Below are 24,473 nucleotides of genomic sequence, written 5' to 3'. Positions count from 1 at the left end.
AAAATGTACTGCAATGTACTTTTTGAATTGTAGGAATTATGACCTTTTCATTTCACAGAATTTTCATATTTGTGGGGATAATGAAAATTCAAAAATCCAAAATCTATGTGTCCTATTGACAAAGGTATACTTATTTGTTTGTACACTTAAGTGTGTCATCAAATGTACCTATTTTACACATGACAGAAATTCACAAATTGATTCCCAGAAGTGGTAAGTCCATTTATGATGGGAGAAATCTCTGTCACAAGTAGTAAGTTGTCCCCACCACACATTCCACTTAAGGGGTGGGAGAATGGTCGCTCTCCAAAGCATGGTTGGCAATGGAAATGTAACAACGCACATGAAAAAGTATGTTTGTGGGCATTCCCAAACTCCTCTCATTCCCCAGACCACTTTGGAAATGGCATAATATACTTCAGCCGATAGCTGGCATAAATAACTTATGAGTCTTGGAAAGACAATGGATTACTCCCAGATCTGGTGATTGTGCACGGGTAGGAGTTTCTCCACAGGAAAAAATATTTTCCCAACAGATATAAATGTGTGTCTGCACAAGTTATTCCATTCCCTCGGTTTGGAGTTCTGCTCTACAGAAAACTCTGCACAATGGGCATGGGATCTCTCTGGGAATGACACATGATCTTCCAAAAAGTACACTTCGAAACCTGCACCTGGCACAGTTTCCAAGGGGTATTTATTTGAATGTTTGTGAATTTGAGAAAGTCAGAAAATTACTTCCAGGTGGACGCGAAGATCTCAACCCGTAATATTCTCACTTTGTTTGGCAATCAGCCCCAGTGTTACTCTTGGTGTTAGGTTTGTTTTTTATTGAGGAAAAGTCTGATTTCTTTTTAAAGCACAATGTAGATGTATTATTAGTGGACCGATATTAAGAAAATTTGAATATCAAGCCAACAGCATGTTGTGATATTTGTTTTAACTATTGTAAAATGGGTGAGAGCTCTAACATATAAGATGATAAAATGCCTGTGGGTTTGCAATATTCATGTGTATGTCTTCGTGCTCTCATTTATCAGTTGAATGAAGCTCCTCTGATCTTACTGATTAATGCACAGACATATCCTGTTAGCATAGGAGTCCCAGCATTTGACGCTCATTTTTAGTTTCCCACTTTTTTCACTTTTTGTGGTTGACTTCCTGTTGTCATTAGATGAACTGTTCTCATTTTGGAAGATCACTCTGAAGACTGATACATTTTATTTGAATCATAACAGGTGAAACAACACTTCAGTTTTCTGTTGACAGTCATCACATTATAACATGACTTTTTCTCTGCAGTTGATGCACCAAGAGGAGATGTCAGACATATCACACTTCTACATCTATTCTGAGATCAAATATTAAAACTGAAAGAAAAGGGAATATATTAAGATGTTTGTGTTTCTTCTGACAGCCTACTAAATTATTAGAACATTTTTAGTAGCACTGTTGCTTTGTGGCCTCCTAGGGATTAATTTCTAGCCTTCTTTTCTACAATTGCTGTTTCTTAGGTATGGTTTGAAATGACAAATGTTTTCTCTTGCTAAAAATGCCATTAAATGTATCCGCATTCAACCTGATATCCGTTTCTGGATACAAAACAACCGTTCAAATTATTTTTTTTGGTGCTAATTTATTGGAGAGGATCTTTAGTGGCAGAAAGTAAATATGTGAGAATATATTTTTATATATGGCTGATGCAATGAAAGATGTCGCAAACAAATCTGAATGTTCCTCTGAATTCTCAAACATTTGTGAAACGATTTTTAATGTAACACCAAGTTTTATGAAAGGCCATTTGAATGGGGAATGCCCATGAATGTGGGGATTTTTAAATCAATCCTGCACATAGAATATATGATCTATGAATTATTATCTCCTAACACCAACACATAAAACTGTGCCTTATTTTTTATTTTTATAATATATCATAACAGCCATCAAAATTCCCCTTTGAGAAGTGGCTCAAATTAGTGGTAAGCACTGAACACGAATCTAGGGATGGTCACCTGTCCCCCTTGCCATCTAACCGATCTACAAAGGGCAGCTAATAATACCTTGATGCAATGCTACCAGGCCCTGCACAGATTGTCTCCCAGGAGCACTGAGAAAGGTTAGTATGACAGACATGAGGCCCACTCACAAAGGTACATTCGGTCACAAAGGTACATTTGGTGAACTGCCAGAAATTGACAAAGGGATTCCTGGCAGGGGTGAACCCATATACAGGGCTGAGATCTTCTCCTTGAGCATGGACCTCTCAATGCTGGTAAATCACACTCAAGGGTTGGGAAAGTGCGTCTCCCAAGACATGGTTAGTTTTGAAAGTTTGTAAACCCATGCAATGTGTCTGCATTCACCAACTCATCTCCTTCCCCTTTCACCCTGAAGAGGGTCAGATTGATGCACTCGCATATATAAGTGTAATAAATCTCTTTCAATGGTTGGAAGGGGAATGGGTCACCCCCAAATCTGATGGGGTTGTAGAGAAATGAGTTTCTCGAGGGGAAAATGCCTTCATTATTGAGAAAAAAAAGTGGAATTGTACAGTGCACATTATTCCATCTGTCATCTATGGAGAACGCATTATGGAGGAAATAGGACCTTTTTTTAAGAGTCAATAGTCTTCCCGCTAAAGGTCCTGGAAGCTTGCACCTTGCACAGATTTCCATGGGTGCTACTGGGAATGTTTGTGAATGGGAGAATGTAATGAATCTGCAATCTCACATAAATGGAAATCTACAGAAACAGATTTACTACCTCCTCTCACAGGTTTGAACCATCCTAGCTAGACATGGTCTTTCAAAACCCATAGGGTTCAATTTTTTGCATAATTATCATTAACACATTTTTTTATAGCACAGTATTCAACTACAATGGTAATGAAGTGCTTCACAATTAACTAATAGTACACAAATATGAAAGAAGTGTATTTACAAGCCCAGGCACAATGGGAGGAGCAGGAAAGAGTAGAAGGATTCAAATCTTTCATCTGTGAGGGGCAAAGTCCACATTCCTGTAGGAGTTGGGACTGACTTGTCACACTGATCATACAGTTGGTCAATACACAATGCACTATTGCATCGAGGTGGCACTCAGACCTGATGATCATTATTTGAGGAGTTGGATAATCAGGTGAAATGCAGTGAAAAGCTCTAGCTGGATGGCCATAATTGATGAATCTCTCAGCTCAAAGCTGTATATTGAAAATGTCTTCCTTGCTGTGAGCTTGTATTAATGACATTTTACAAGGTCCTTTATAGGTGCCATTATGAAGCCTTTAAACTACCTGCTAGGTCAAGCACTTACTGGAGGGACTGTGGGAAATTGGGTGCAATTTCAGATTTACTGATGACCTGCACGAATGTATCACTTTTTCGACTGACGTACTCAAGACAATTTGGCAAATTTCAGGGAAAGACCTGGAGCTGAGCTTGGAAACATTGCTGTTGGGCTTCCCTGTAAGGGAACGCTTCCATCTACACTCACTATGAGGAAAACCATTTCCCATCACTTGTTAGATGTCAGACACGTAATCCTAATTCTTTGTGTGAAGGACCAGAATTGACGCTAGAACTATGGTTGCAGAAAATATGGACCTTGATGGAGCATAATTAATCGGCATACCATTCAGTGGTCCTTAACCAGAAAGTTCGTAAATTGAGCAGTGGACTGTAATCACATAACTCAATTTTAACTAAAGGGGACTAGTGTGCCCTATACAACTTAGAGTATTGAGCTGTTTAGATGAAGATAAATATTTGTGGGGTTGAACCAGGTGCGATGCATAATGGGACAAACAGGAAAGAGTGAGAAGTTAAAGATTGTGGCTCAAGGTAAGTTGGGGAGAAGTGAGGATGGAGAGAGGGACATCTTAGGAGGTGGATTAAAAAAATTTAAAATAGCATGTACACATTATTTTCCTACCATGGGTAAAACAAAATGGGCGAGTTTCTTTCCAAGATGTCTAGAGGTAAATGCTGTTTGATTTAATGTTGTCAGACTCAAGGATTCAGTCAGGCAGTCAGTATACTCAATAACTCTAGGAGCAGAAAAAGGTTCGTATTCATTGAGAATTGTTGGCTGATGTAACAGATAATAGGTTTTTAATAAAAAAAGAAGACATATTTCATGTGCTCTACTGGTTTGCTTCATATTCAAACCACCATCTCTCCTTTACTGCTTGTAAGCCATGAATGCTTAATTAGGCCAATTGGTTTTGTGAAAAAGGTCTGCTCAGTAGTGTCACTTGATCCAGAGCCGATGGGGTGTATTATTTCAGGATAGCAGGGCCCTCCAAGAAGCAAACTCTGATATGTACTCAAATAAAGAAGCAACAACAATCAGGATAACAATGTAAAATGCATCTCCTCTATTGGAATTGCAATTATTCTGTATTTCTTTATGATGAAAATTAATCACTTTGCTTGGCTCATCAAATACAACCTTGCTATCAGAAGAAAATATCAAGGGGGATGTATGAACTTGGTGGATTTAGAATTTAATAAATCGATGCAAAGTTTATGGTCTCATTCGTAAGGGACTTGTCTGATTGATTTACATGTTGCATATGAAATATGAATCAAATGCAGGCCAATGTTGCTTTTTCTTTGGTGCCTAAGATGCATTGGTGCCCATTAGGAATGTTCCTAGTAAATTCACAGGAAATGAATTTATCAGTAATACCACCAGCAGTATCCATGATGAGCCATATTTAAAATGTGGGTTTTTGTTTGAGGTAAAAACCAGCAAAATGCTCTTTTTGTTGGTCATTACAGTACACATCTTTCAGCAGAAGAAAATACTGTTGTGGACCATAGTAAAAAAACATACACTTTTTTCTGGGCCCAGAAAGATACTATTCCAATATCCTCTCCAATGCAGGCAGAGGGGTTACAGCCACCACACATGCACCCAAAGTGCATGTGTGCAGTGTTTGTCTGCGGCCCAAGTAGGGAGCATGCTCCCTAAAGATAACAGCTATATCCTGTTTCCAAAAAAAGATGTATCTGTTTTAGGGATTCTGCACATATACAGAACTATGCGCAGAAAACCAGGACCTCAGTGTGTAGTGGTGTATCAGAAAACCAACCTCAGTGCCCAGAACCCCAATCCAACTAGCTATAGTGTCTCATTCGTTCTCCGTACTACAGTGAAGGTACCATTGATTAGACGTCCTAGAACATGCCTCTTCGGCCCTCTCAGGAATCGTGGGAATAAGAACACTCTTTCGTTCAAACACTCATACTTGTCCACAACCTGAGTAATCAGAGACGCTGTATAGTGTAAAATGTTTATTTTAACTAACGTTCTCTATAATGCAGTACACGAGCCAATACTAGCAGCAAAATGCATAAGAACAATATAATTAGCATTGTAACAAGTCCATAAAGCACAAAAGGGGAGAGCATGTTCTAATGACAGTGGAATCTGGACTAAAGCGCCGTACCACCCTCCCCGTGCTATGAGCTAGTTTATTATAATTATAGAAGACCTCTAGGCTTTGTCAGGGGGACCCCATACCTCCAAGATAGATGCCAAGGCTTTACATCTCCGGACAAGCACAGCTCTTCTTCGTTGGAATGATTTTCTCCAAGTGCCTTTTCATGCATGTAATGCCATATTAAAGGCACCCGATTTTCAGTAGGGCAGCTGTGTTCCATGTTATGTCTATTGGCGTGGGACTGACCAAAGTGAATCAAAAGCATACATTGTTTTTCGACCTTGAACATGCTGTGCAGACTAGGAGCAGAGCATACAGCTAAATGTGTGAAAGGCAGACAGTTCTCACGTGAAAAGGAGCAAGCAGAATATTTACGAGAACTGAGCCATGTAGGAACGCGTGCAAAAGCGGCAAAATGGCGGCCAAGCATTTACTAACTTGCGCTAACTTAGCAATGTCTGCCGGGAATCCCATATCTTCACTACATATCCTCACATGTATAACTGTAACGTCAAAATCAACTCTATCAGATTCGCCTGCCTACAATTAATCGTGGCTGGGAGTCAACAGTGTCAGGTGGACACGAGAGGAAGGTGTCTCTCAATACAGAAAAAAGTGACGTGCTCACTGATGTGGGTCCGAGAGGCGGCCTCAGCACTCCACTGACACAACCAGCATAGAGACTTGCTTCCTTGTAGAACATGAAAACATATTAACTGTATGCGACTACCTGGGGCCATATTATGAATATGATGCACTTTCCCTGTTTGCGCCATGGCACACCTTTCAAAAGGTGCACCAGGTGCAAAGGGGACAGTGCACCATATTATAAAGAATGCTCTGCCCTCAGAGCAGCCATGAATTTACTCTGCCCCCAGGGCAGATCATTCAAGTGAATATGGAGCAGCTGTATAAAAGCGACTCTGTGATTCACTATGCAGGCGGCAACCTACCTGCACTTTCAAGAGGGGAGAGATCCCCTTGCAGGTGGGAGCATTGAGTGACTGCACCCACCTGCAAGGGGGTGCCTGGGGGGATTCATGGGACCCTCCAGAGACCTGCCTTTAGGAGGCGGTGTGAAAGTACGCCACCTCTTTGTGGTGAACTTTCCGTGTGCCTCCTACAGGCATGTTTGCCTCTGCACTTATGTCCATAATATGGTGTAGGCACAGAGGCAAAAGGATTCCCTCATTTGCATGGGGCCACACACCCATGCACACCCATGCAAATGAGGGAGCGCACTCTTATGATAGAGCTGGTGCAACATATGTGCCAGTGCTAGCAGCATTACAGAATGTGACACACAAGCATCTACAGCCCCTTCTGTAATACCCTTGTGCCCGCACAAGGCAGGTGCACATGACTGCAGCGCCCCCGAGGGCACAATGTATAATGCAGCCCCTGATGATCAAACAAGAAGAAGCATGGGCTGTATTAGAAAAGTGCCCCGAGCATGTACATGACATTTACATCTGTTTTTGCTCCTCCTGTGGCACTAGCGTATTATATAAGATGCCATGGATGCTCGTGTGATCCATTCTGTAATACTAATCATGCTGATGCACCTTTTTTGCTTTCCGTCACTTGCCCGGTGCCAGTGGCGAATTGGCTGTGTCACTGCATCTGAGCTGCATTATCAAATTGAGTGCAATGACTGTGCACCTCATACTAAGAGTGCCCCCAAGGGGCCAACTGGAGATCCTTGGATGCCTGCTTGTGGGAGAATATCTTACTAACTGCATAAACTCCTTCCAGTCACTAAGATTTGAAAGACAATCCGGTGGAATAAAATCTCGAAACCATCTGTAAATGCCCCTCTGCCTGAAGTGTAGCACATAATTCTCCAAGCTTTTTGCATAAAGTATTTTTTAAGAGCACAGCACTGGTTTATATCAACAATGCAGTTCCAGATTATATCCCAGTAATGGGGTCCAAACACCACCCACAAACTGATAAAAATAACAATATAAATCCTAGAATACATCATTTGGGCCTGATACAGAGTTTAGTGGATGGGTTACTCCATCATAAAAACGACAGTTAGCACGTCTGCTGTATTACACACACCTTATATCCTATGATCAAGGCCATTGGAATAATGTGATTTTGCAGCACTGGCATTTCCCGTATATTTATGGGTTTCCAGCATTTGCCACATAATCCATTTTATGCTGCACAATCTGTGGATTTCAACAAAAAAATGTTTCTAGCGCAAATGGATCAAAAGTTACTAAAACTGCAGCAAGACGTGTCACCGCACAGCGGAAATCCGTTCGCACAGTTTGACTGGTCAGCCTTCTTTTGCATTTGGGTATCAAAGTGGTACTAATGGGGTGAAACATTTGCCCAGATAGTGTTACCATGTGTAACTATAAAAGAAGTAGGTAATACTAACAACGTGCAGAATGACACCACATATCTTGGCTTTTCTTGCCACATAATTTGGTCAGCCCTGCCACAGAATGTGGTCCTCTGTTGCCACATAATTCTTGTGACTCTACATATGGCACTTGCAATAACGTGAACAAGATATACTTCACGTGATGAGGGAGTAACATGCGACAAACTCTAAATCAAGCCCTTAGGTCTCATAGTAATTCAGGTAAGGCTGAAGGACTTCGAAGGTAAGAGACCGGGACTTTATACAGAAACCTAGACCTGTGACGTTGCAGATGCAGTAAGGAGGAAATATTGGTTGGTCGTGATTTTGTGTCTGAAATAAGACTCTGTGGAAAGCTCATATTTTCCAAGACTATAAAAAAAAGAATATATTTACGGATACAATGGCTGCTACGTTTTACCCTGTGCGAGGTTTGAGACTCTTGTACTAACTTAAAAACAAGTAATGCCCCAGTGTAGCGTGTTTGTCTTCTCTACATGGAATCAGTGTTCCTAAACCCTTTTAACTCGAGGTCTTTAACCTAGATTTAGTGCTAGTGTCAGGCGGGGTTATAAAAAATGCATTAAAGTGCTCGATTTCAGGCTCTCGAACATTTGATTCTTTCACACTGCGGGTCCTTAACACATCAATTAACAGCGATGGATTTTCCTCTGCTGACAGGGTCCAGACACCAATCACAGTCTATAATCTGGGAAAGCAGTTCCCCAGCCCTGCCACGCAGCTGACTTCCTCCCAAACGTACTAATGAGGCGGGCTCTCGTGTGTGGTGGTGGAAACAACTCGAAGGGGGCTCGGATAGGAAACCCCTCCGCTTTAGTGGTGCAACCCATTAATTGGCAACAGAAGCAACAGAAGCGCCTAGAGGCGATGTATATGTATAGATATAACATCTGGGCATAATGTGTTCTTCAGGCAGAGCTGTGCGCGGTATCAGTGAACAGCGCGAGCCTATGTGCGACAGCACGTTTTACAATACGCCCCCCTCACATGAAATAGGCGAACATGTGTCTGCAGTGTGTATATGTAGGTTTTGCCTATATTTATATATGTGGAATTCTCCCCCCTAACTCCACAGTCTAACACATGTAAGTTTAGATTTTAGTAGAAAATGTGGGAGGGACACACGGGAGTGGGTGGGGAAAGGGGCAGACATACTGCTGAAGGAGATGGGATTAGCAAGGCGTAAGAGGGGTTTAGGAAGGGCTTTGATAGAAACGTCACCCACCCACACAAGAGCAGGGCAATTGCATAACTCTAGGGGTCGAGGCATGTAACTTACACTTTTCTAGTAAGTTTACTCTCAGAGTTTGTGAATCGTTATAACAGTAAACTTGCTACAAAGTGTAAACTTACTCAAAGTGTAACTTACCTGTGAATCAGGTCCTACATAACTATAAAAAAGAGACAGACAATAAATCACCTTCTAACTGGGCACTTAACTTACTTACTTATGCCTACCCCTCCTTGAGTATAGGCCATCAACCAGGACTCTCCAGCCATCTCTATCATATGCTTTCCTTTCAATCTGACTTCCAGTGTTACTAATTTCCTTGCAGTCAGCCTCGAGGCCCCGGTGCCAGATGTTTGTTGGCCATCCCCTTTTCCTTTTGCCTTGAGGGTTCCAGGTTAGGGCCTGCTGGTAGTACTTGATGCAGGCTTGCAAACGGTGTGACCTAGTCAGCCCCAGCGTCTTCTCATAATTTCTTCATGAGCAGAGAGTAGGAAAGTCTGCTACCATGGGTCGTTGCTGGTGATGGTGTTTGGCCAATGGATTTAGAGGCTTTTCCTCTGGCTGGTGTGAATGAAGGACTGGACTTTGTTGGTGTTGGTCAATGTAGTCCTCCAAGTTTCTGCTCCATATAGAATCACCAATTTTATGTTGGTCTTAAAAAGCCTGATCTTGAGTTGCAGCGTTAGGCCCTTAGCGTTCCAGATCTTCTGTCGCTGAATGAAGGCAGCCTTTGCTTTGCAGATACTTACCTTGACATCTGCGTCTGTGCCACCTTGCTTGTCTATGAAACTGCCCAGATAGGTGAAGGCCTCAACCTCTTCCAGTGCCTGCACGAGTGACTGCAGTTGTGTTGGCCATGTTAGTCTTTAGGATCTTAGCTTTTCTCATGTGGATATTGAGGCCAAGTTGTGCTGACGTGGCTGTCACACTGTCGGTCTTCTCTTGCATCTGCTGATGGGTGCGTGAGAGCAGGCTCAGGACTTAAAGGACACGCAAAATAAATAGTTGGTATTTAAAGTTAAAATAAATAAACCCAATTAAAAAAGGACACTCTAAAGCAGCTTTGTCACTGAAGAGAACAGAGCTATTTTTAGGTGGCTTTGAACAATGTGCATAGTCGTTTTGCCGTCTCTCAAATTGAAGGGAGCAAATGGTTAAAAGTGGGTTGACCTATTGCCCTTCTTATATTCTGTTGTAGGGGAAGTAACATTTTAATCACAATTTAACAGATCCAGGGCTGTATCCTTCGGACCTAAAGGCCATCTAAGTGTGTACATTAGGTACGAATATTTTGGGAAAAGAAACAGTCTGGAGCAATAGCTAATGTTCTCTCAAAGACCAGACCGAAAAAAAGACATAACTTGATCATGTGTACTGATTCCATACTGCAAAATACTGTTCATAGTGACATAAGATGTAATAAGCAATACATCAGTCATGCATTTAAGCAATTGTGCTACTTGCAAACAGGTCAAGGCAAGCTTCTCTGAAGGCACATCATTTGCCTTACATCAATTTCTGCTATTAAATTCCCCCATTAATTGATCATACTTTCATGATAGAAGAACTAAAGCACTTTCCATTTCATAGAGATTTCCAGTATTATTTTCTCCACCACTCTTTTGTTTTTGCTGTTGGTTTCAATTGCAGACTAAGGGTCTGATGTAGAATTTGGCAGATGGGTACTTTGTCACAAACAAGACAAATAAACAAGACAGATATCCTGTCTGCATTATTACAAGTGGAATAGGATCCAATGCATTTATAATAAGGCGAATGGGATATCTGTCATGCTAATGACTGAGCAACTCACAGACAACCTCTAAATCTGCCCTAATTTCCAACACACTTCAACCTATCAGTTCTAGAAGGCCCACGCCTATTCACGTCCACTCAGTGGGAAAATATACAGTAAATCTAGGAAGGAAGCAGATTTCTAAATAGGCAGTGAAGAAACCAATATGTGTGCCTTTGGTGGAGTGCATGTGCATGGAAGCACGTAACTACCACCCAGTTTCATAATGTCCAACAGACATACAGCACCCGGTCCAAGAAACATAGGGACGACAATGCAGGCACACAGACCCAAAGTAATACATATCACCTTCAAAAGTGTTAACAGTGTCATGTACATCAGAAAAGCAGATAATGATGTGTAGTAGGGGAATAAAGAGATAAGCATCAAAGACACCAAGGGTAATGTTATCTGGGGAATCACTTGTCTACAGCACATGGATGCTGTGGGTGATGTAATTCAAAGCAGCACTAGTGGATGCATGTCTGTAGTGGGGCGTTGCTGTTACTGGGTTGGAATGGATCACAGGACGCAGTAATATGCATAACTCTTCTTTTATTTCCTCTCTCAGACAAAGGTGGGTAGGGATTTGGTGGGAGTTACGGGTATACTGGTCAGTCAAAAGCACAACATAAAAAGGAGGTATGAGATCGCTTCTCTTTTAGTTCTTGGGTTCAGAATGTCGTGGTGGGGTATGCTGAGGTCTTCCTATTTCTTCTACTCTTGCTTGGAGGCGCTCGGTGGGGCGGGGAAGGAAAAAACAAAACACAGGTCGGGGTCACTACTCGTACTCACAGATAAAACTGTCCTTTTGCTACCGTCACCAATGGCTCTGTGCAGGGAGTATTTGTGTGGGTCTTTATCAAAAGAGCATCACCACTCCAGTGCCCTAACTCCCCATACCACCCCACCTCCCCCACCAGAATGATCCCCTGGGACCGTGGCGGCTGGACCCGGGGTGTCTTCTAGACCACTGCTGTCTTTCGGTTCGGGTTGCAGTGTAGCGTCCGCATTCCTCTTCCGGTCCGACCCAGCTCCGTCCTCCTCACAAATCTCCCCTCTTAGGAATGGACAGTGGGGCCATTCGGTGGAGGGGTTCCGGGATAAGTAATCCGCGCAGATTTGTCTGGTGCCCGGTAGATGCATGGTCTGAAAGGAGAAACGTTGTAATGCTAAGAACCATCTGAGTATACACTGGTTAGTGTCTTTGTGTTTCACAAGTCAGGTGAGAGGAGCATGGTCAATGAGAACTGTGAAAGAACGTCCCAACAGGTAGTATTGGAGTGCACCACTGCCCATTTGATTGCCAGACATTCCTTCTCTATAGTTGAGTAATGCACCTCTTGGGGAAACAATTTCCTACTGATAGAGAGAATGGGCTTAAGATCACCTTTTGAGTCAGGCTAACATAACACGGCACCCAGCCCTAGACCAGAAGCATCAGTTTGGAGTGTGAACTGTTTATGGAAATCAGGGCAGTGTAAAACGGGTGCTGTACGGATGGCGTCTTTTAGGGCATGAAAGCTGTTCTCTTGTGTCTCATTCCAGGCTGTTATTCGGGATGGGTATGTCTTGGTCAGGAGATCAGTTAGAGGACTGGCCAAGGATGAGAAATTTGGGATAAATCTCCTATAATACCCAATAAAGCCCAGGAAGGACCGTATATCTCGTTTGGTCTTGGAAACAGGGAGGGTTTTAATGGCTTCGATAACGTAGGGACCTTGCCATTGTGTTAAAAGCTTATTCTCGGTTGTCGGAAGTAGGATAAGTACCTTTTCCCCGGGAGCGAATACTCTCAGCTGACTGTTTCAATCATAGTAGTGTTTTTGGGTGTTTTGGGCTTTTTCCATGTACTCGTGTACCAGACCCCATATCCTAGAGACAGCTGATTTCAAATCAGCTGCGTACTTCAATAAGGGTTGTCCCTCCTCTTCTGCCTCTTCCCACTGATCTGCAGCCATTGCTTTCTCCCAAACAACATCTCAAACGGGGAAAGCCCTGTTGACCTCTGCTCATGTGTTCGTATACCGAAGAGGATCAGGGGCAGTTTCTGGTCCCAGTCCCGTCCGGTCTCTGAGATGACCTTGCGGAGCATATTCTTGATAGTTTTATTGTATCGCTCCACAAGGCCATCTGTTTGGGGATGGTAAACGGATGTTCGGATCTGACGGATACCTAATATCTCACAGACCTGTGCCATGAGACGAGACATGAAAGGAGTCCCTTGGTCAATTAGTATTTCTGGTGGAAACCCTACCCGGGAGAACAAAGTAACCATGGCCCTGGCTATAGTTGGGGTGGTCATTGATGACAAAGGAAAAGCTTCCGGATACCTACTTGCATAGTCCACTTTGACCAGGATATACTTGTGGCCCGTGGCTGAGGGAGGCAGGGGGCCTACCAGATCCATACCGACACGCTTGAACAGGACATCTATAATGGGCAATGGGAACAAAGGGGCCTTCCTTACCCCTTCGGGATTGTTATATTGACATCTCGCACAGGCTGCACAGTGTCTGGTCACGTCTCTATATACCCCGGCCAGTAAAACCTATTCAAGAGAAACTTCAACGTGTTTTCTTTCCCATAGTGTCCACCCCCAGTATAGTTGTGAGCTAGTTGCAATACGTAGTCACGAAAAGGGAGGGGTGCAATGAGCTGTGTAGTGGTGTGTTCCCCCCCTTTTACGGATCTATATAGCAATCCCCTTTTTGCAAAGAAGTATGGTCCTACTTTGTCTGGCTCCTGTTCCTGCACCTGTTCCCAAGCATGGACGAGGGTGTTGTCTTCCCTCTGGGCAGTCCGGCAACTAACCGGGGCTGTCTCTACCGGGTCTGTGAGGGAGAGAGGAAAAGCATGGTGTGATGTCTGGGTCTGTGTGTAGAGCTGTTTCTCTCTTCGTCTTTCCTTTCTGCTCTTTCTAGTCTTTACTGTTGTATCCCCCAAGTCATTGTCTCTGAAAGGGGCTTCATGTAACTGGGGTAAGTCCTCCCCTTTTATTTCATCCAAGTACCGTTCAAACCTGAAGTGGTCTGTACCAATAATGACTGCCTCCGGTAGCGCGGGTATGACTCCCACCTTCCGCGTTTGCGGGTCATTGGATATATCCAGCAGGACCTCTGCTACAGGGTAGGAATTAGTGTCCCCGTGAACGCAGGTGGCATGTACTTTATCTGTCTCTCGTATTTGGGGTGGGGATACTAGGGCTCTGTCTACCACAGTCACGTGACACCCTTTGTCTAACAGGGCCTTGTGCTTTTTTCCATTTGGCAATACCTCCTTCTAGTACTGTTGGGGACTTTTGTCTGTCACATAGATTCGCCCCCTAGAGTACCCTACTTCCATGGGTTCTGCTGGTGGGGTTCGGTGGGGACACTGCCGGGCTATGTGTCCCCACTCGGCACAGTGGTAACACTGAGGACCCTGTCCTCCTGGACCTGGTATAGGGTTAAAGGTCTGGGAATCGCATGGGGTACTGGTTGGGGTTTCATGTCAGGTCGGGGGTTGGTTCTTGGGGCCAATAAAGGGGTTCGTGATACACCAGCCTTGAACTCTGGGGATCTATGGAAAGCACAAGCCAAGTCCACCGCCGCTACGGAGGTGAGATTGGGGTGCTGTTTTACCCAGGCACGGGTCGTTGGTGGTAGGGCATCCAGAAACTGCTCCATGAATTCTTTTTCTGTTACTTCGTCCATGCTGGACGTCTGGGGTATCAGCCAACGGTTTCCCAGGTCCTTGATCTTGTAGTATAGGGCATGCGGGTTATCTCCGATGGTCCACCTCTCTTTCCTAAACTTAGCCCTGTAATACTCCTTATCGCACCCCAATCGTTCCAAGATGGTCTTCTTCACCTCTTCATAGGGTGTTGTTCCTGCGGGGTTGGCAGCTTAATAGGCTGCCTGTAACTCCCCGGACAGGAGAGGGACAATGTACTGGCTCCACCTTTTCTGGGGCCAGGCAGCGGTAGTGGCTACCCTTTCAAAGTTGATGAAGAAATAGTCAGGGTCATTCCCTTCCTGAAACTTTTGCAGAGCAGACCCAGGGACGTTTGAGTGTACTCTGGTGCTCACTATGGCATCTGTGAGCAGGAGTATGGCGGTGTCCTGCACTTCGAGGCAAGTAGGGTGGCTTGGTCTCTCAGGGCATTTTGTAGTGCTTCTCGGTCTTTCTGGGTGGTTTGGGCTTGCTGTTCGAGTACTAATTGCAGGTGCCTTTGCCCCTCTGCAAGTTGATTAAGTATGCTTTCCATGGTTGTAGGCGCGGACTGAGGGGGGGAGTGGGTCAGCAGTGCTGTTCAGCCGAAGAGCCAGGTATTTAGAGCCTTCCTGAAGGTGTTCAGGGAGGGGACGCGTCTGATTTCTATTGGGAGTTCGTTCCAGGTCTTGGCTGCGATGTAGCAGAAGGTTATTCCTCCTGCTTTGGCTCTGTGGATGCGAGGGGTTTCAGCGAGGGTGAGGTTGGCTGATCGGAACGTTTCTTTTGGGTACGTGGAGGGTGACTCTGTTGTTGAGGTATTTGGGCCCGGTGTTGTGTAGGCATTTGTAGGCGTGGGTGAGGATCTTGAAAGTGACTCTCTTCTTCAGGGAGAGCCAGTGGAGCTTCCGTAGGTGTTGGCTGATGTCCTTGTGTCACGGGATGCCGAGGACTAGTATGGCGGCAGTGTTCTGTAGCACCTGGAGTTTGCGGAGTGGGGGCTTGTTTATGCCGGCGTAGAGTGTGTTTCCATAGTCCAGCCTACTGGTGATGAGTGCGTGGGTGACTGTCTTTCTAGATTCTGGGGGATCCATTTGAATGTCTTCCAGAGGATGAAGAGGGTGTTGAAGCAGCTGGAGGTGACGGCGTTGACCTGGAAGATTATGGAGAGGGATGAGTCGAGTACGATGCCCAGGTTTCTGGCGTGGTTTGTGGGGGTCAGTGGGCTGCCGAGGGCAGTGAGACACCAGGTGTTGTCCCATGCTGAAGGGGTGGTTCCGCAGATGAGGACCTATGTCTTCTCAGAGTTGAGTTGTAGGCAGCTGTTGGTCATCCAGTCTGCGACGTCCTGCATTCCTTTCTGGAAGTTGAGCCTGGCGGTGGTGAGGTCCTTGGTGAGGGAGAGGATGAGCTGGGTGTCATCAGCATAGGATACAATGCTGAGGCTGTGTTGTCGGACGATGGTGGCAATGTAGATGTTGAAGAGGATCGGGTTGAGAGATGATCCCTGTGGGACTCCGCAGGTGATTTCTGTGGGAGCGGAGAGGAAGGGCGGCAGTCTCATACTTTATCTTCTGCCGGTGAGGAATGATAGGATCCAGTCGAGGGCGGTTCCCTGTTTGCCTGCGTTGTGTAGTCTAGCTGCGAGTGTGCGATGGGAGAAGGTTTCGAAAGCTGCCAATAGGTCGAGTAGGACTAGGGCTGCATTGTGTCCCTGGTCGAGGAGGGTGCGGATGTCGTCTGTGGCAGCGAGTAGGGTGGTCTTGGTGCTGTGGTTGCTTCGTAATCCGGATTGGGACGGGTCGAGGATATTGTTGTCTTCAATGAATGCCGTCAGCTCGGCATTGACTGTTTTCTCCATGACTTTAGCAGCAAAGGAGAGAAGTGAGATGGGCCGGTAGTTCTTGAGGTCCATGGGATCGGCTGAGGGCTTCTTTAGCAGGGGCCTGACTTCTGCGCATATCCAGTCATCTGGAAAGGTGCCTGTTTCAAAGGTGGTGTTGCTGGTGCATTGTAGTTCATGTGCGATGGCGGCTCTGTGGTAGACGTGAGGTGGGCAGGGGTCGGTGAGTGGATGCTGTTCATGGTCGAGGCAGTCTCTTCGGCAGTGATGGGTGTCCAGGAGGAGGTGGTGGGCAGGCTGGTGTGGCTGGAGGGCGCGCCGGCTGCGGAGTCGGGAGTATGGTCGACGAAGTTGTCATAGAGGTTTTTGATCTTCAGGTGGAAGTAGTATCCAAGCTTTCACAGAGGTCTTGGGATGGGGTGATGTCAGTGGCTTCGCTGTGGGGATTGGTGAATTCCTGGATGACACTGACAAGTTCCTTGGAGTTGCTGGAGTTGGTGAGGATCTTGTTGTGAAAGAAGGTCCTTTTTGTGGTTCCAATTTGGCTGTGGTAGTCAGTCATGGCGTCTTTGTACATGGTGTAGTTTCCTAGTGTCTTGTTGTTTCTCCAGGCGTCTGCAGGCGCATCTTACTTCTTGGAGATTGGTGGTGAATCATGCGACTTTCCTGCAGCACTGTTTGTCTGGGTTGCGTAGCTGGGTGAGCTTGTCTGCGCAGATGGAGATCCAGGTGTGGAGTTCCCTGGCTGCGATGTTGGCGTCAGATGCCGCGGTGGGGTTGTCTCAGGAGAGGGTGGAGTTGAGTCGCACATTGGTGACTTTGCTCCAGTTCTTGGAGCTTGGTAAGCTCTTCTTCGGTCAAAGATTCGAAGGAATACTTTTTTGAACTCTTCTAGATTGTATAATATTGGATCATTCTTAGAGACCAATGGCATAGAAAAGGAAGCTGCGTCACCACTGAGATATGACAATACAAAGGCCGCTTGCGACTGTGCATCTGGGAAAACTGCTGGCCAACACATGAAGTGTAAGGTGCATTGTGTCAAGAATATTTGAGCCTTCTGTGGATCTCCATTAAAACGCTCAGGAGGGGCTAAAGGTATTACTGGCGATAATGAATGTATAACCTGGGTTGATAATTTAGATTGTGTCCTTGTAGGGTGACTGAGACTCTCATTCTGTGAGGGGAAAGTTTTATAATCTTGACCAGGAATTACATCATTAAATTTGACTGCCAAATCTGCAGTTTCTCTCCTAGACATTATTATATCTTGTTTCAAGTCTCTATTCTCATCCTTCACTGCAATTAACTCTATTTGAATAACTTCTAGAATTTCACCTACCCTTTTTAAATTCAGTCCCTCAGCCATTCTACTCGGGTGCAAAATTCCACTTGGGCCCCTCACTCTGTCGGAGTCTGCCTCTCGAACTATTGCACAGGAGCAGAATGATGCCAGAACCCAATGCCCCACTCCGACTTTCCCGCTACCAAATATTAACTTGCACGACAAGAAACCCAAAGGGGGAAAAGAGGAATTAGGACAGAGAAGAGACTGCCAAGGATTCACCAATTCTTGTTCAGTCTTCTACTCGCTCTGTACTTTCTTGTCTTCTCAGCGTTTAAATTGGTGAAATGCTGCAATATAACATATGTCACTTATTTTAAATCCTTTAATTATCTATGAATGTTTTAAAATTGATTAAATACATACTTATCATTTTCTTGGCATTTGCTTCTCTTCTGTTTCTTTCTTAATTAGATTTATTATTCCAATTCCTCTAATCTGATTTATTCACGCTCTTTCTCTTGGCCTTCTGAGCGCTGTACTTAGATGAGCTCTGTAACATACATGAATTTTAGTATCACTGTTCCACTACAGTGTTCTTTTATAACCTATATTTCTTTGCTAGTCTGTTTGTTAACCTACTTGTTTCATCTCTCTTGTATTTCTTTTTATTTTGTCTTGGAAACAGGAAGAAGATTCCAATGATGATTGGACTAAGGAGTTTTAACTACTCACTAAACTCAGGTAAGTGTATTTGCCCAATCACTGCCATAAATGACCAACTATCGACTATTCCCTAATTGCGTGTGTGTAACTAAATGTCTATAGTGGAAACTTCCTAAAAGGAAAAAATGGGCAATGCAAAACAAGTGCTGGTAGTTATCACAAATAATCGCTGCGTAAGCGCTAATTGTCACTTTAACCTGCAAGCGCGAATTAAAACAATGAGACGCTACTTTTCACGCAAACTCAGACACTCGTTTACTTCACGGTGTCTGCAACGCACTCTTACTAGGAAAACTGTTACTTCACAACTGCAACTTCTCACGGGAATTCTGCGCAGCCTCACTCAAGTCTACAATAAATAATCTTATTTGAATTCAGCAGACCGCAACAACACTTCAGGTAACTTCTAATTTATATCACGGCAAGACTAAAACGTCTTATTTTACTGCAACGCTCTACCCTGACTAAACTTTTGCGCCGCTGTCAAAGCAAGGGTCCTTCTCCTCTGGAATCTCAGGTGAAGTGCAAGATTCCAGAGGAGACGAACCTGAACATTCCATCTGAGCTTCATTCAGTGAAACACTAGACTGCTGCAAGGGAAATCGCCTTCCGGCTGCCATCTTGGAATTCCACCTGCATCTCACAAACCTGCTATACATTCTTTTCTTAGTGCGAAGGCTTTTTTTTAGAGTTATAATATTGACAGAATCTATAGTTGTTTTAAGACCCTAACGAGTTCTGACATATACACAGTGGTGGTCGGTCCATGGAGGTAGCGTTGTGTGACTGAAGTGGACACTGTTTCCTCCTGCGAAGATGGGGTCGAGGGTATGTCCTGCCCTGTGGGTTGGTGTGGTGATGAGCTGTTTAAGTCCGATGCTGGCGAGGTTGTCGCAGAAGGTGGTGGAGTTGGCAGGGGCAGGGAGTTGGCAAATAATCACCCCTGCAGACGTCCTGTTTTTCAGTTGGGCAGCCGAGTTACAACAGCTACCAGGAACACATAAATTGGTTTAATGATGCCCTATCACACACAACAGAAAATATTAGACTTGGTGTGCTTAGCAATGTGGGGGCGACATGGCCAGTCTTAGCCCGATAAACAGCACATGCTAGTATTAACAATTTACCAGCAACAAAGATTTTGTAACAATATACAGATACTTGACACAATTTGTTATGTGAACACTAACACTCAACCCTTTGCGACCACTAAAGATTAACAACCACAATTGGCTACTCCAGGCATTAGCCCACAAATACTAAATGCAGTTATGGGCAAAGTTCTAGTCAGACAGGAGGAGATTCAGTTCTGGATTGCTCAAAAAACAATCCGGCTTGCGGTGGTGTTTCCCCATACGGGCCCACAGGAAAACATGGAATACTCACTATTTGCTTGCCAATGGGGATGGCTACCTGTTAGACCTGGCATCCTTGGCTTGGTTTTCCCCTGTTTCTTTGCCTCTGCCCACTGTATTTTCTGCTGTGTGCTGGATTTCGTTTTTGCTGGTCTAGATGCTTTGGGCACTTTGTCACTGCTGATCAGTGCCAAAGTGCAAGTGCTCCCTATGTATATTGTGCATATAGATTAGTGTTTCCATGATTGGCCTGTTTGACTTATTACGAAGTCCCTAATACAGTGCACTGTGAGTGCCCAGGACCTGTAAATCAAATGTTGCCAGTGGGCCTGCAGCACTGATGCGCCACCCACACAAGCAGCCTTTCAAAGGGGTATCAGACCTGCCACTGCAGTGTCTGCACGCAGTCTCTACTGCCATGTCGACCTGGCAAGTGCACCCACTTGGCAGGCCCTAACCTTCCCTTTTATAACATGTGAGTCACCCCTAAGATAGGCCCAAGGTACCCCTGTTGGCAGGGTACAGTGTATGTGAATGGTAGGACAAGTAATGGTGTGTGTGTGACATGTCCTGATAGTGAAATACAGTGTATTTTGTTATTCACTATGGAAAGGTTATCTGTCTCATAGGATAGAATGTGAGCAAATATAACATCTTCTAAGTGTAACTTCCCATTGGGACAAGTTAGAAAGATGGAGTTCAGTATGCCTGAATATAAAAATGCATCTTTTAGTAAAGATTATTTTTATATTGTTTGTTTGAAAATACCACTTTTTAGAAAGTGGGTATTTTCTTGCTTAGCCATCTTGTGTGCATTTGTGAATTTACTCTCTGGCTTTGGAGTGACAGGGGCTGGAAATGTGCATTCTCTTCAGACAGCCACTGTGGAGGGGTTGAGGTGTGTCCTGCCTTTCCTGAATGAGTCAGGGTGGAGCTGAATAGACATGGGCTGCATTTAGAGTAGTGGGAGGAGATTTTCCTGCACCTGTATAGGCATGGTCTGCCTTGGACAATGCTGTCTCCCACTCCTGGCAGGAAGCTTGGCCAGAACGGACAGAACTGGTTTGGGCTGAGCTAAGAGTCTCTCTGCTACAAGAGAACAAAGGAAAATGTGGTATAAATATTGGGGCCCAGACACCAGAACTTTAGCTTACTTGTGGACTGAAGAGTAACCTCTGCCAAGGGGAAGAGCTGGGAAAGCTGAAGGAAAAGTACTGCCTCTTTGCTTTGTGCTGTGTGGAGTTGGCCTGCAGTGGATGTTTCTGCCAAGGAGAGAACCAAGACTAGGCTAGGCTGTTTATCCTGCTTGAAGAAGATTTCTGAGGGCTTGGTGTAGAGCTTGCGCCCTGTTCTGAAAGTCTAAGGGACACAAAGACTTTATTTCCTCTGTCATCCTGCACCTGCTGTGTCAGCTGCCAGAGAGGGAAATTGCAACACCGTCGCAACAAAGTCGTGGGCCCTGCTTGTGAAGTGTGTGACACACCGCCCAGCTTGCACTGCAGCCCGACACCTGCCGATGCCGCACCGTAACGAGACTGACACATCACCAAGGCCACTGCTGCACCAGAGCCGAGGACACCGCTCCTGATGCGCATGATGCACCGTCCCGACTTGCACCGCAACCCGAGCTCACTGACGCCAGTGCTTCATAATCACAGAGCTAATACCTGACGTAGGTGACCTCCCAGAACTCACTGTACCCCTTCATTGGCTGTTTTGCCAGAAGTGCTTAAACAGATCCCGAATGAGCACAGGACAGAGCCAGCCCTGGTCTTGGGGATGAAACTGATAGGCAATTTTGCAATGGTGTCCGCCATTATTTGGAGTAACATAAAGGGGGAAGCAGCAGCTTTGGCAATAGGCCAGCTTCTAAGGGATTTGGTTCCAGCACAACAGAAGTGCAAATTACCTAAATTAAAGAAAAAAACGATGAAACGCTGGGTAGAGATAATTTGGAAGTCAGACCTGGTAAACCACAATTAAAGAGTAATTCTGAAAACGATAACTGTAAGCAAGCACTTGACTATTCTACAAAGAAGAAGTGGTAGAATAGGAAAAACAAAGATAAAATAAAATCACAGGATAGGTCCTCTACACAGAAAACCACTTAAAAAAGCAACAATCTACATAACCATGATAATATTAGACTGCCTGATAGGTATCAGGATACTGATACACGTTCATCTCATTCCTTTCTGGAGTAATCCAACAAGAGTTCAGAGAGAGGTGGGCAGTCAGAGCACAGATCGGAGGAGCACGTGAAGGACTCACAATGCTCATCTGACTACATCATTAAACAGGAAGATAAACCTTCCAAGCATCAATTCAAAAAGAAGACGGTAGCCGGACTGAAGCTCAGGCATGCACCGGATATTGAGGACACTGCCTCTGAGCAGGGAATGGGCAGTGACCATGCTAGAACACGTGGCAGAAGTCACAATGGTTCACCAGAATCTGATGGGTTCACTGGTGGGAGTGAATATATCACGGTGGAGACACCTGATACTAGGGTAGGCGTCCTGCATCGCTTATATGGAATACAACTCCAATTGGGGGGGACGTAGCTAGAAACCTTAAAGTTCTCTTTTGGGAGGACTTAACTCAAGGTTACCATCTTCTTTTGGCTGCAAAGGATTGGCCATCCAATGATTTTATAGATTACCCAAACAGAGAAATTTTAATTTTACCTGCCTTTTCTGACCTCGTTGCAGAATCAGTTAAACACTCATACGCCAAGGAGTGGGCGCTAGCGCCTGCATTATACCGCGACCATGTGGGGTGGGATGGCGGTTCCCCTTGTCATGAAATACAACTGAGGACAACCCCACAACCTCAAAGGCACCATCCTATTAAGCTTGAAGCTAAAAAACAAGTTCGGGAAATCCTCCAGCAACTTGAATACCAAGGTGTAATAGAAAGTTGCACCTCATCAATGAAAAATCCCTTGTTTCCTGTAATGAAACCCAATCATTCATGTCGTCTAGTATTACACTACAGACACTTAAGCACTGCTACTCGCACATATTCTGCACAAAATGCACACTCTGCCACACTAATGAACACCATAATGCGGAAGAAATACAAGACAACACTAGACTTGAATGTATTTTTCTTCCATAATATAGCACCTGGAAGCAGATAACTGACCGCATTCTGGGCTCTAGGCTTTCAGAAGCAATTCTGTTGATTGCCCCAGGGTATCAGAATAGCCCAGAGTTGTTTTCAGTCAGAGTAACAAAGCTGCTACAAAATGTTGATGACTAAGCTTTGTCCTATGTCGATATATCTGATGGATGAGGACCTTTTGGAACACTTGACAAGAGTAGATCATGTAGTTCTGGGGTTTACTCACATGAGCTACACATTTAACTTTAAGAAATCAAAAATTGTCCACCTCATTTTCTTTTTTCTGGCAGCTACACCCAGAGGTGTCCAGACGCTAGACAGGCATATTGGCACCTACAGCGATGACCTATGCAGCTTGTCGAAAGAACCAGGGCTTTAGTTTTTTCTTAAAATCGGTGAAATCATGTGTTGTGCGTAGTTCCACAGGGAGTTTGTCAAGTGAAAGCAAAGGCCTTGCGATACATTTCGTAGAGAAGTGTGTGCTACTTCAACCTCCAACTACGTTGAAGAGATTACAATCCATATTTAGAGTCCTAAAGTCTGGCAGAACATACTTTGCAGATTACACAGACCTGAGAGTTCCAGACTTTTCCAGCACACAATGAACTCAGAAATACACAAATATCTTCCATTCCGTACAAGCTGACATGATAGCTTCAAAATATTGGCACACACATGTAAACACAACAAACCTGGTGATCGGCGTCATTGTTGGAACATCCGGGTACACGTATGTTACGTTTAATGAAGGTGACACTGTCTCAATTGCATATAAATCACATTTATACACCAATGCTGAAATGCATTTTGCACCTAGAGAAATAATATTGACTAAGGTACAGACTGTTGTTTTCAGAGAATGAGCCCTTGCTCAGGGAAAATGCATCATTGTCATTACCCCAGTGTTGATCCTAGAGGCCGTTTCAAAAGCAAGTTTTCCAAATACCAAAGCATTACCTCCACAATGGATACAATAGGCTAATTCCCTCACTGCAAAAGATGTAGGCTACAAATTTGACTCTACAGTACAAACACAAGCCTTTCTGAGATGCAAACAAGATTTTCCTCTGCCTAATGAAATAATGCCTCTATAAAAGATATGATTACATCATACATACTTATGGCAATGCCAAGCCTGTGATAGGAACAAAGCACCCATACTCAGCAGCATGCACAATTGTAAGAGGGCGCATGCATGATGGAGAATTCCATCCTGAGAAAACTAACATTGTCATTTGGTAACTGCACAGCACAGTTGGCGGAAATCAAGGCTCTAATTCTGGAACTGGAGAATATGGATCCCGGATTCCCCACACTTATCGTGCATTATTCGAACTAGTGTGTCCAGTCTTATAGTGAACCTCTACACTATTGGAGCCAGAATGGATTTAGAGATTCAAAGGGATACACAATTAAGCACAAGATGCTTTGGGAACAAGTGGCAAAGCTGAAAGATTGCTTGCCATGGACTCAAGTAATACACACATTTAATCATCAACATGCTGGTGTACACATTGCAGGGACTTCCATGTCTGCTAAAGCCACGAAAGCACTCTCACTGCTGAAATTACT

The 24,473-nt window shown here is 44.5% G+C and overlaps 1 protein-coding gene across 6 annotated transcripts in view; it reads left to right on the top strand.

The window, feature by feature from the left end:
- The window catches only part of LOC146775982 (uncharacterized), a 438,400-nt gene that overhangs the window by 261,388 nt on the left and 152,539 nt on the right, over nt 1–24,473 (top strand). For all 6 annotated transcript variants that reach the window (XR_014972053.1, XR_014972051.1, XR_014972052.1 and 3 more), the window contains one exon: nt 18,383–18,438. Coding sequence is in view for 1 of the 6 variants with exons in the window: in XM_085637866.1 (XP_085493992.1) it covers nt 18,383–18,421 (39 nt within the window). In the remaining 5 variants the exon portion in view is untranslated. The remainder of the gene's footprint in view (nt 1–18,382; nt 18,439–24,473) is intronic.

The sequence above is a fragment of the Triturus cristatus genome, chromosome 12 (assembly GCF_964204655.1).
Source record: "Triturus cristatus chromosome 12, aTriCri1.1, whole genome shotgun sequence".
Classification (NCBI taxonomy): Eukaryota; Metazoa; Chordata; class Amphibia; order Caudata; family Salamandridae; genus Triturus; species Triturus cristatus.
This window is presented reverse-complemented; position numbering and strand designations above follow the sequence as displayed.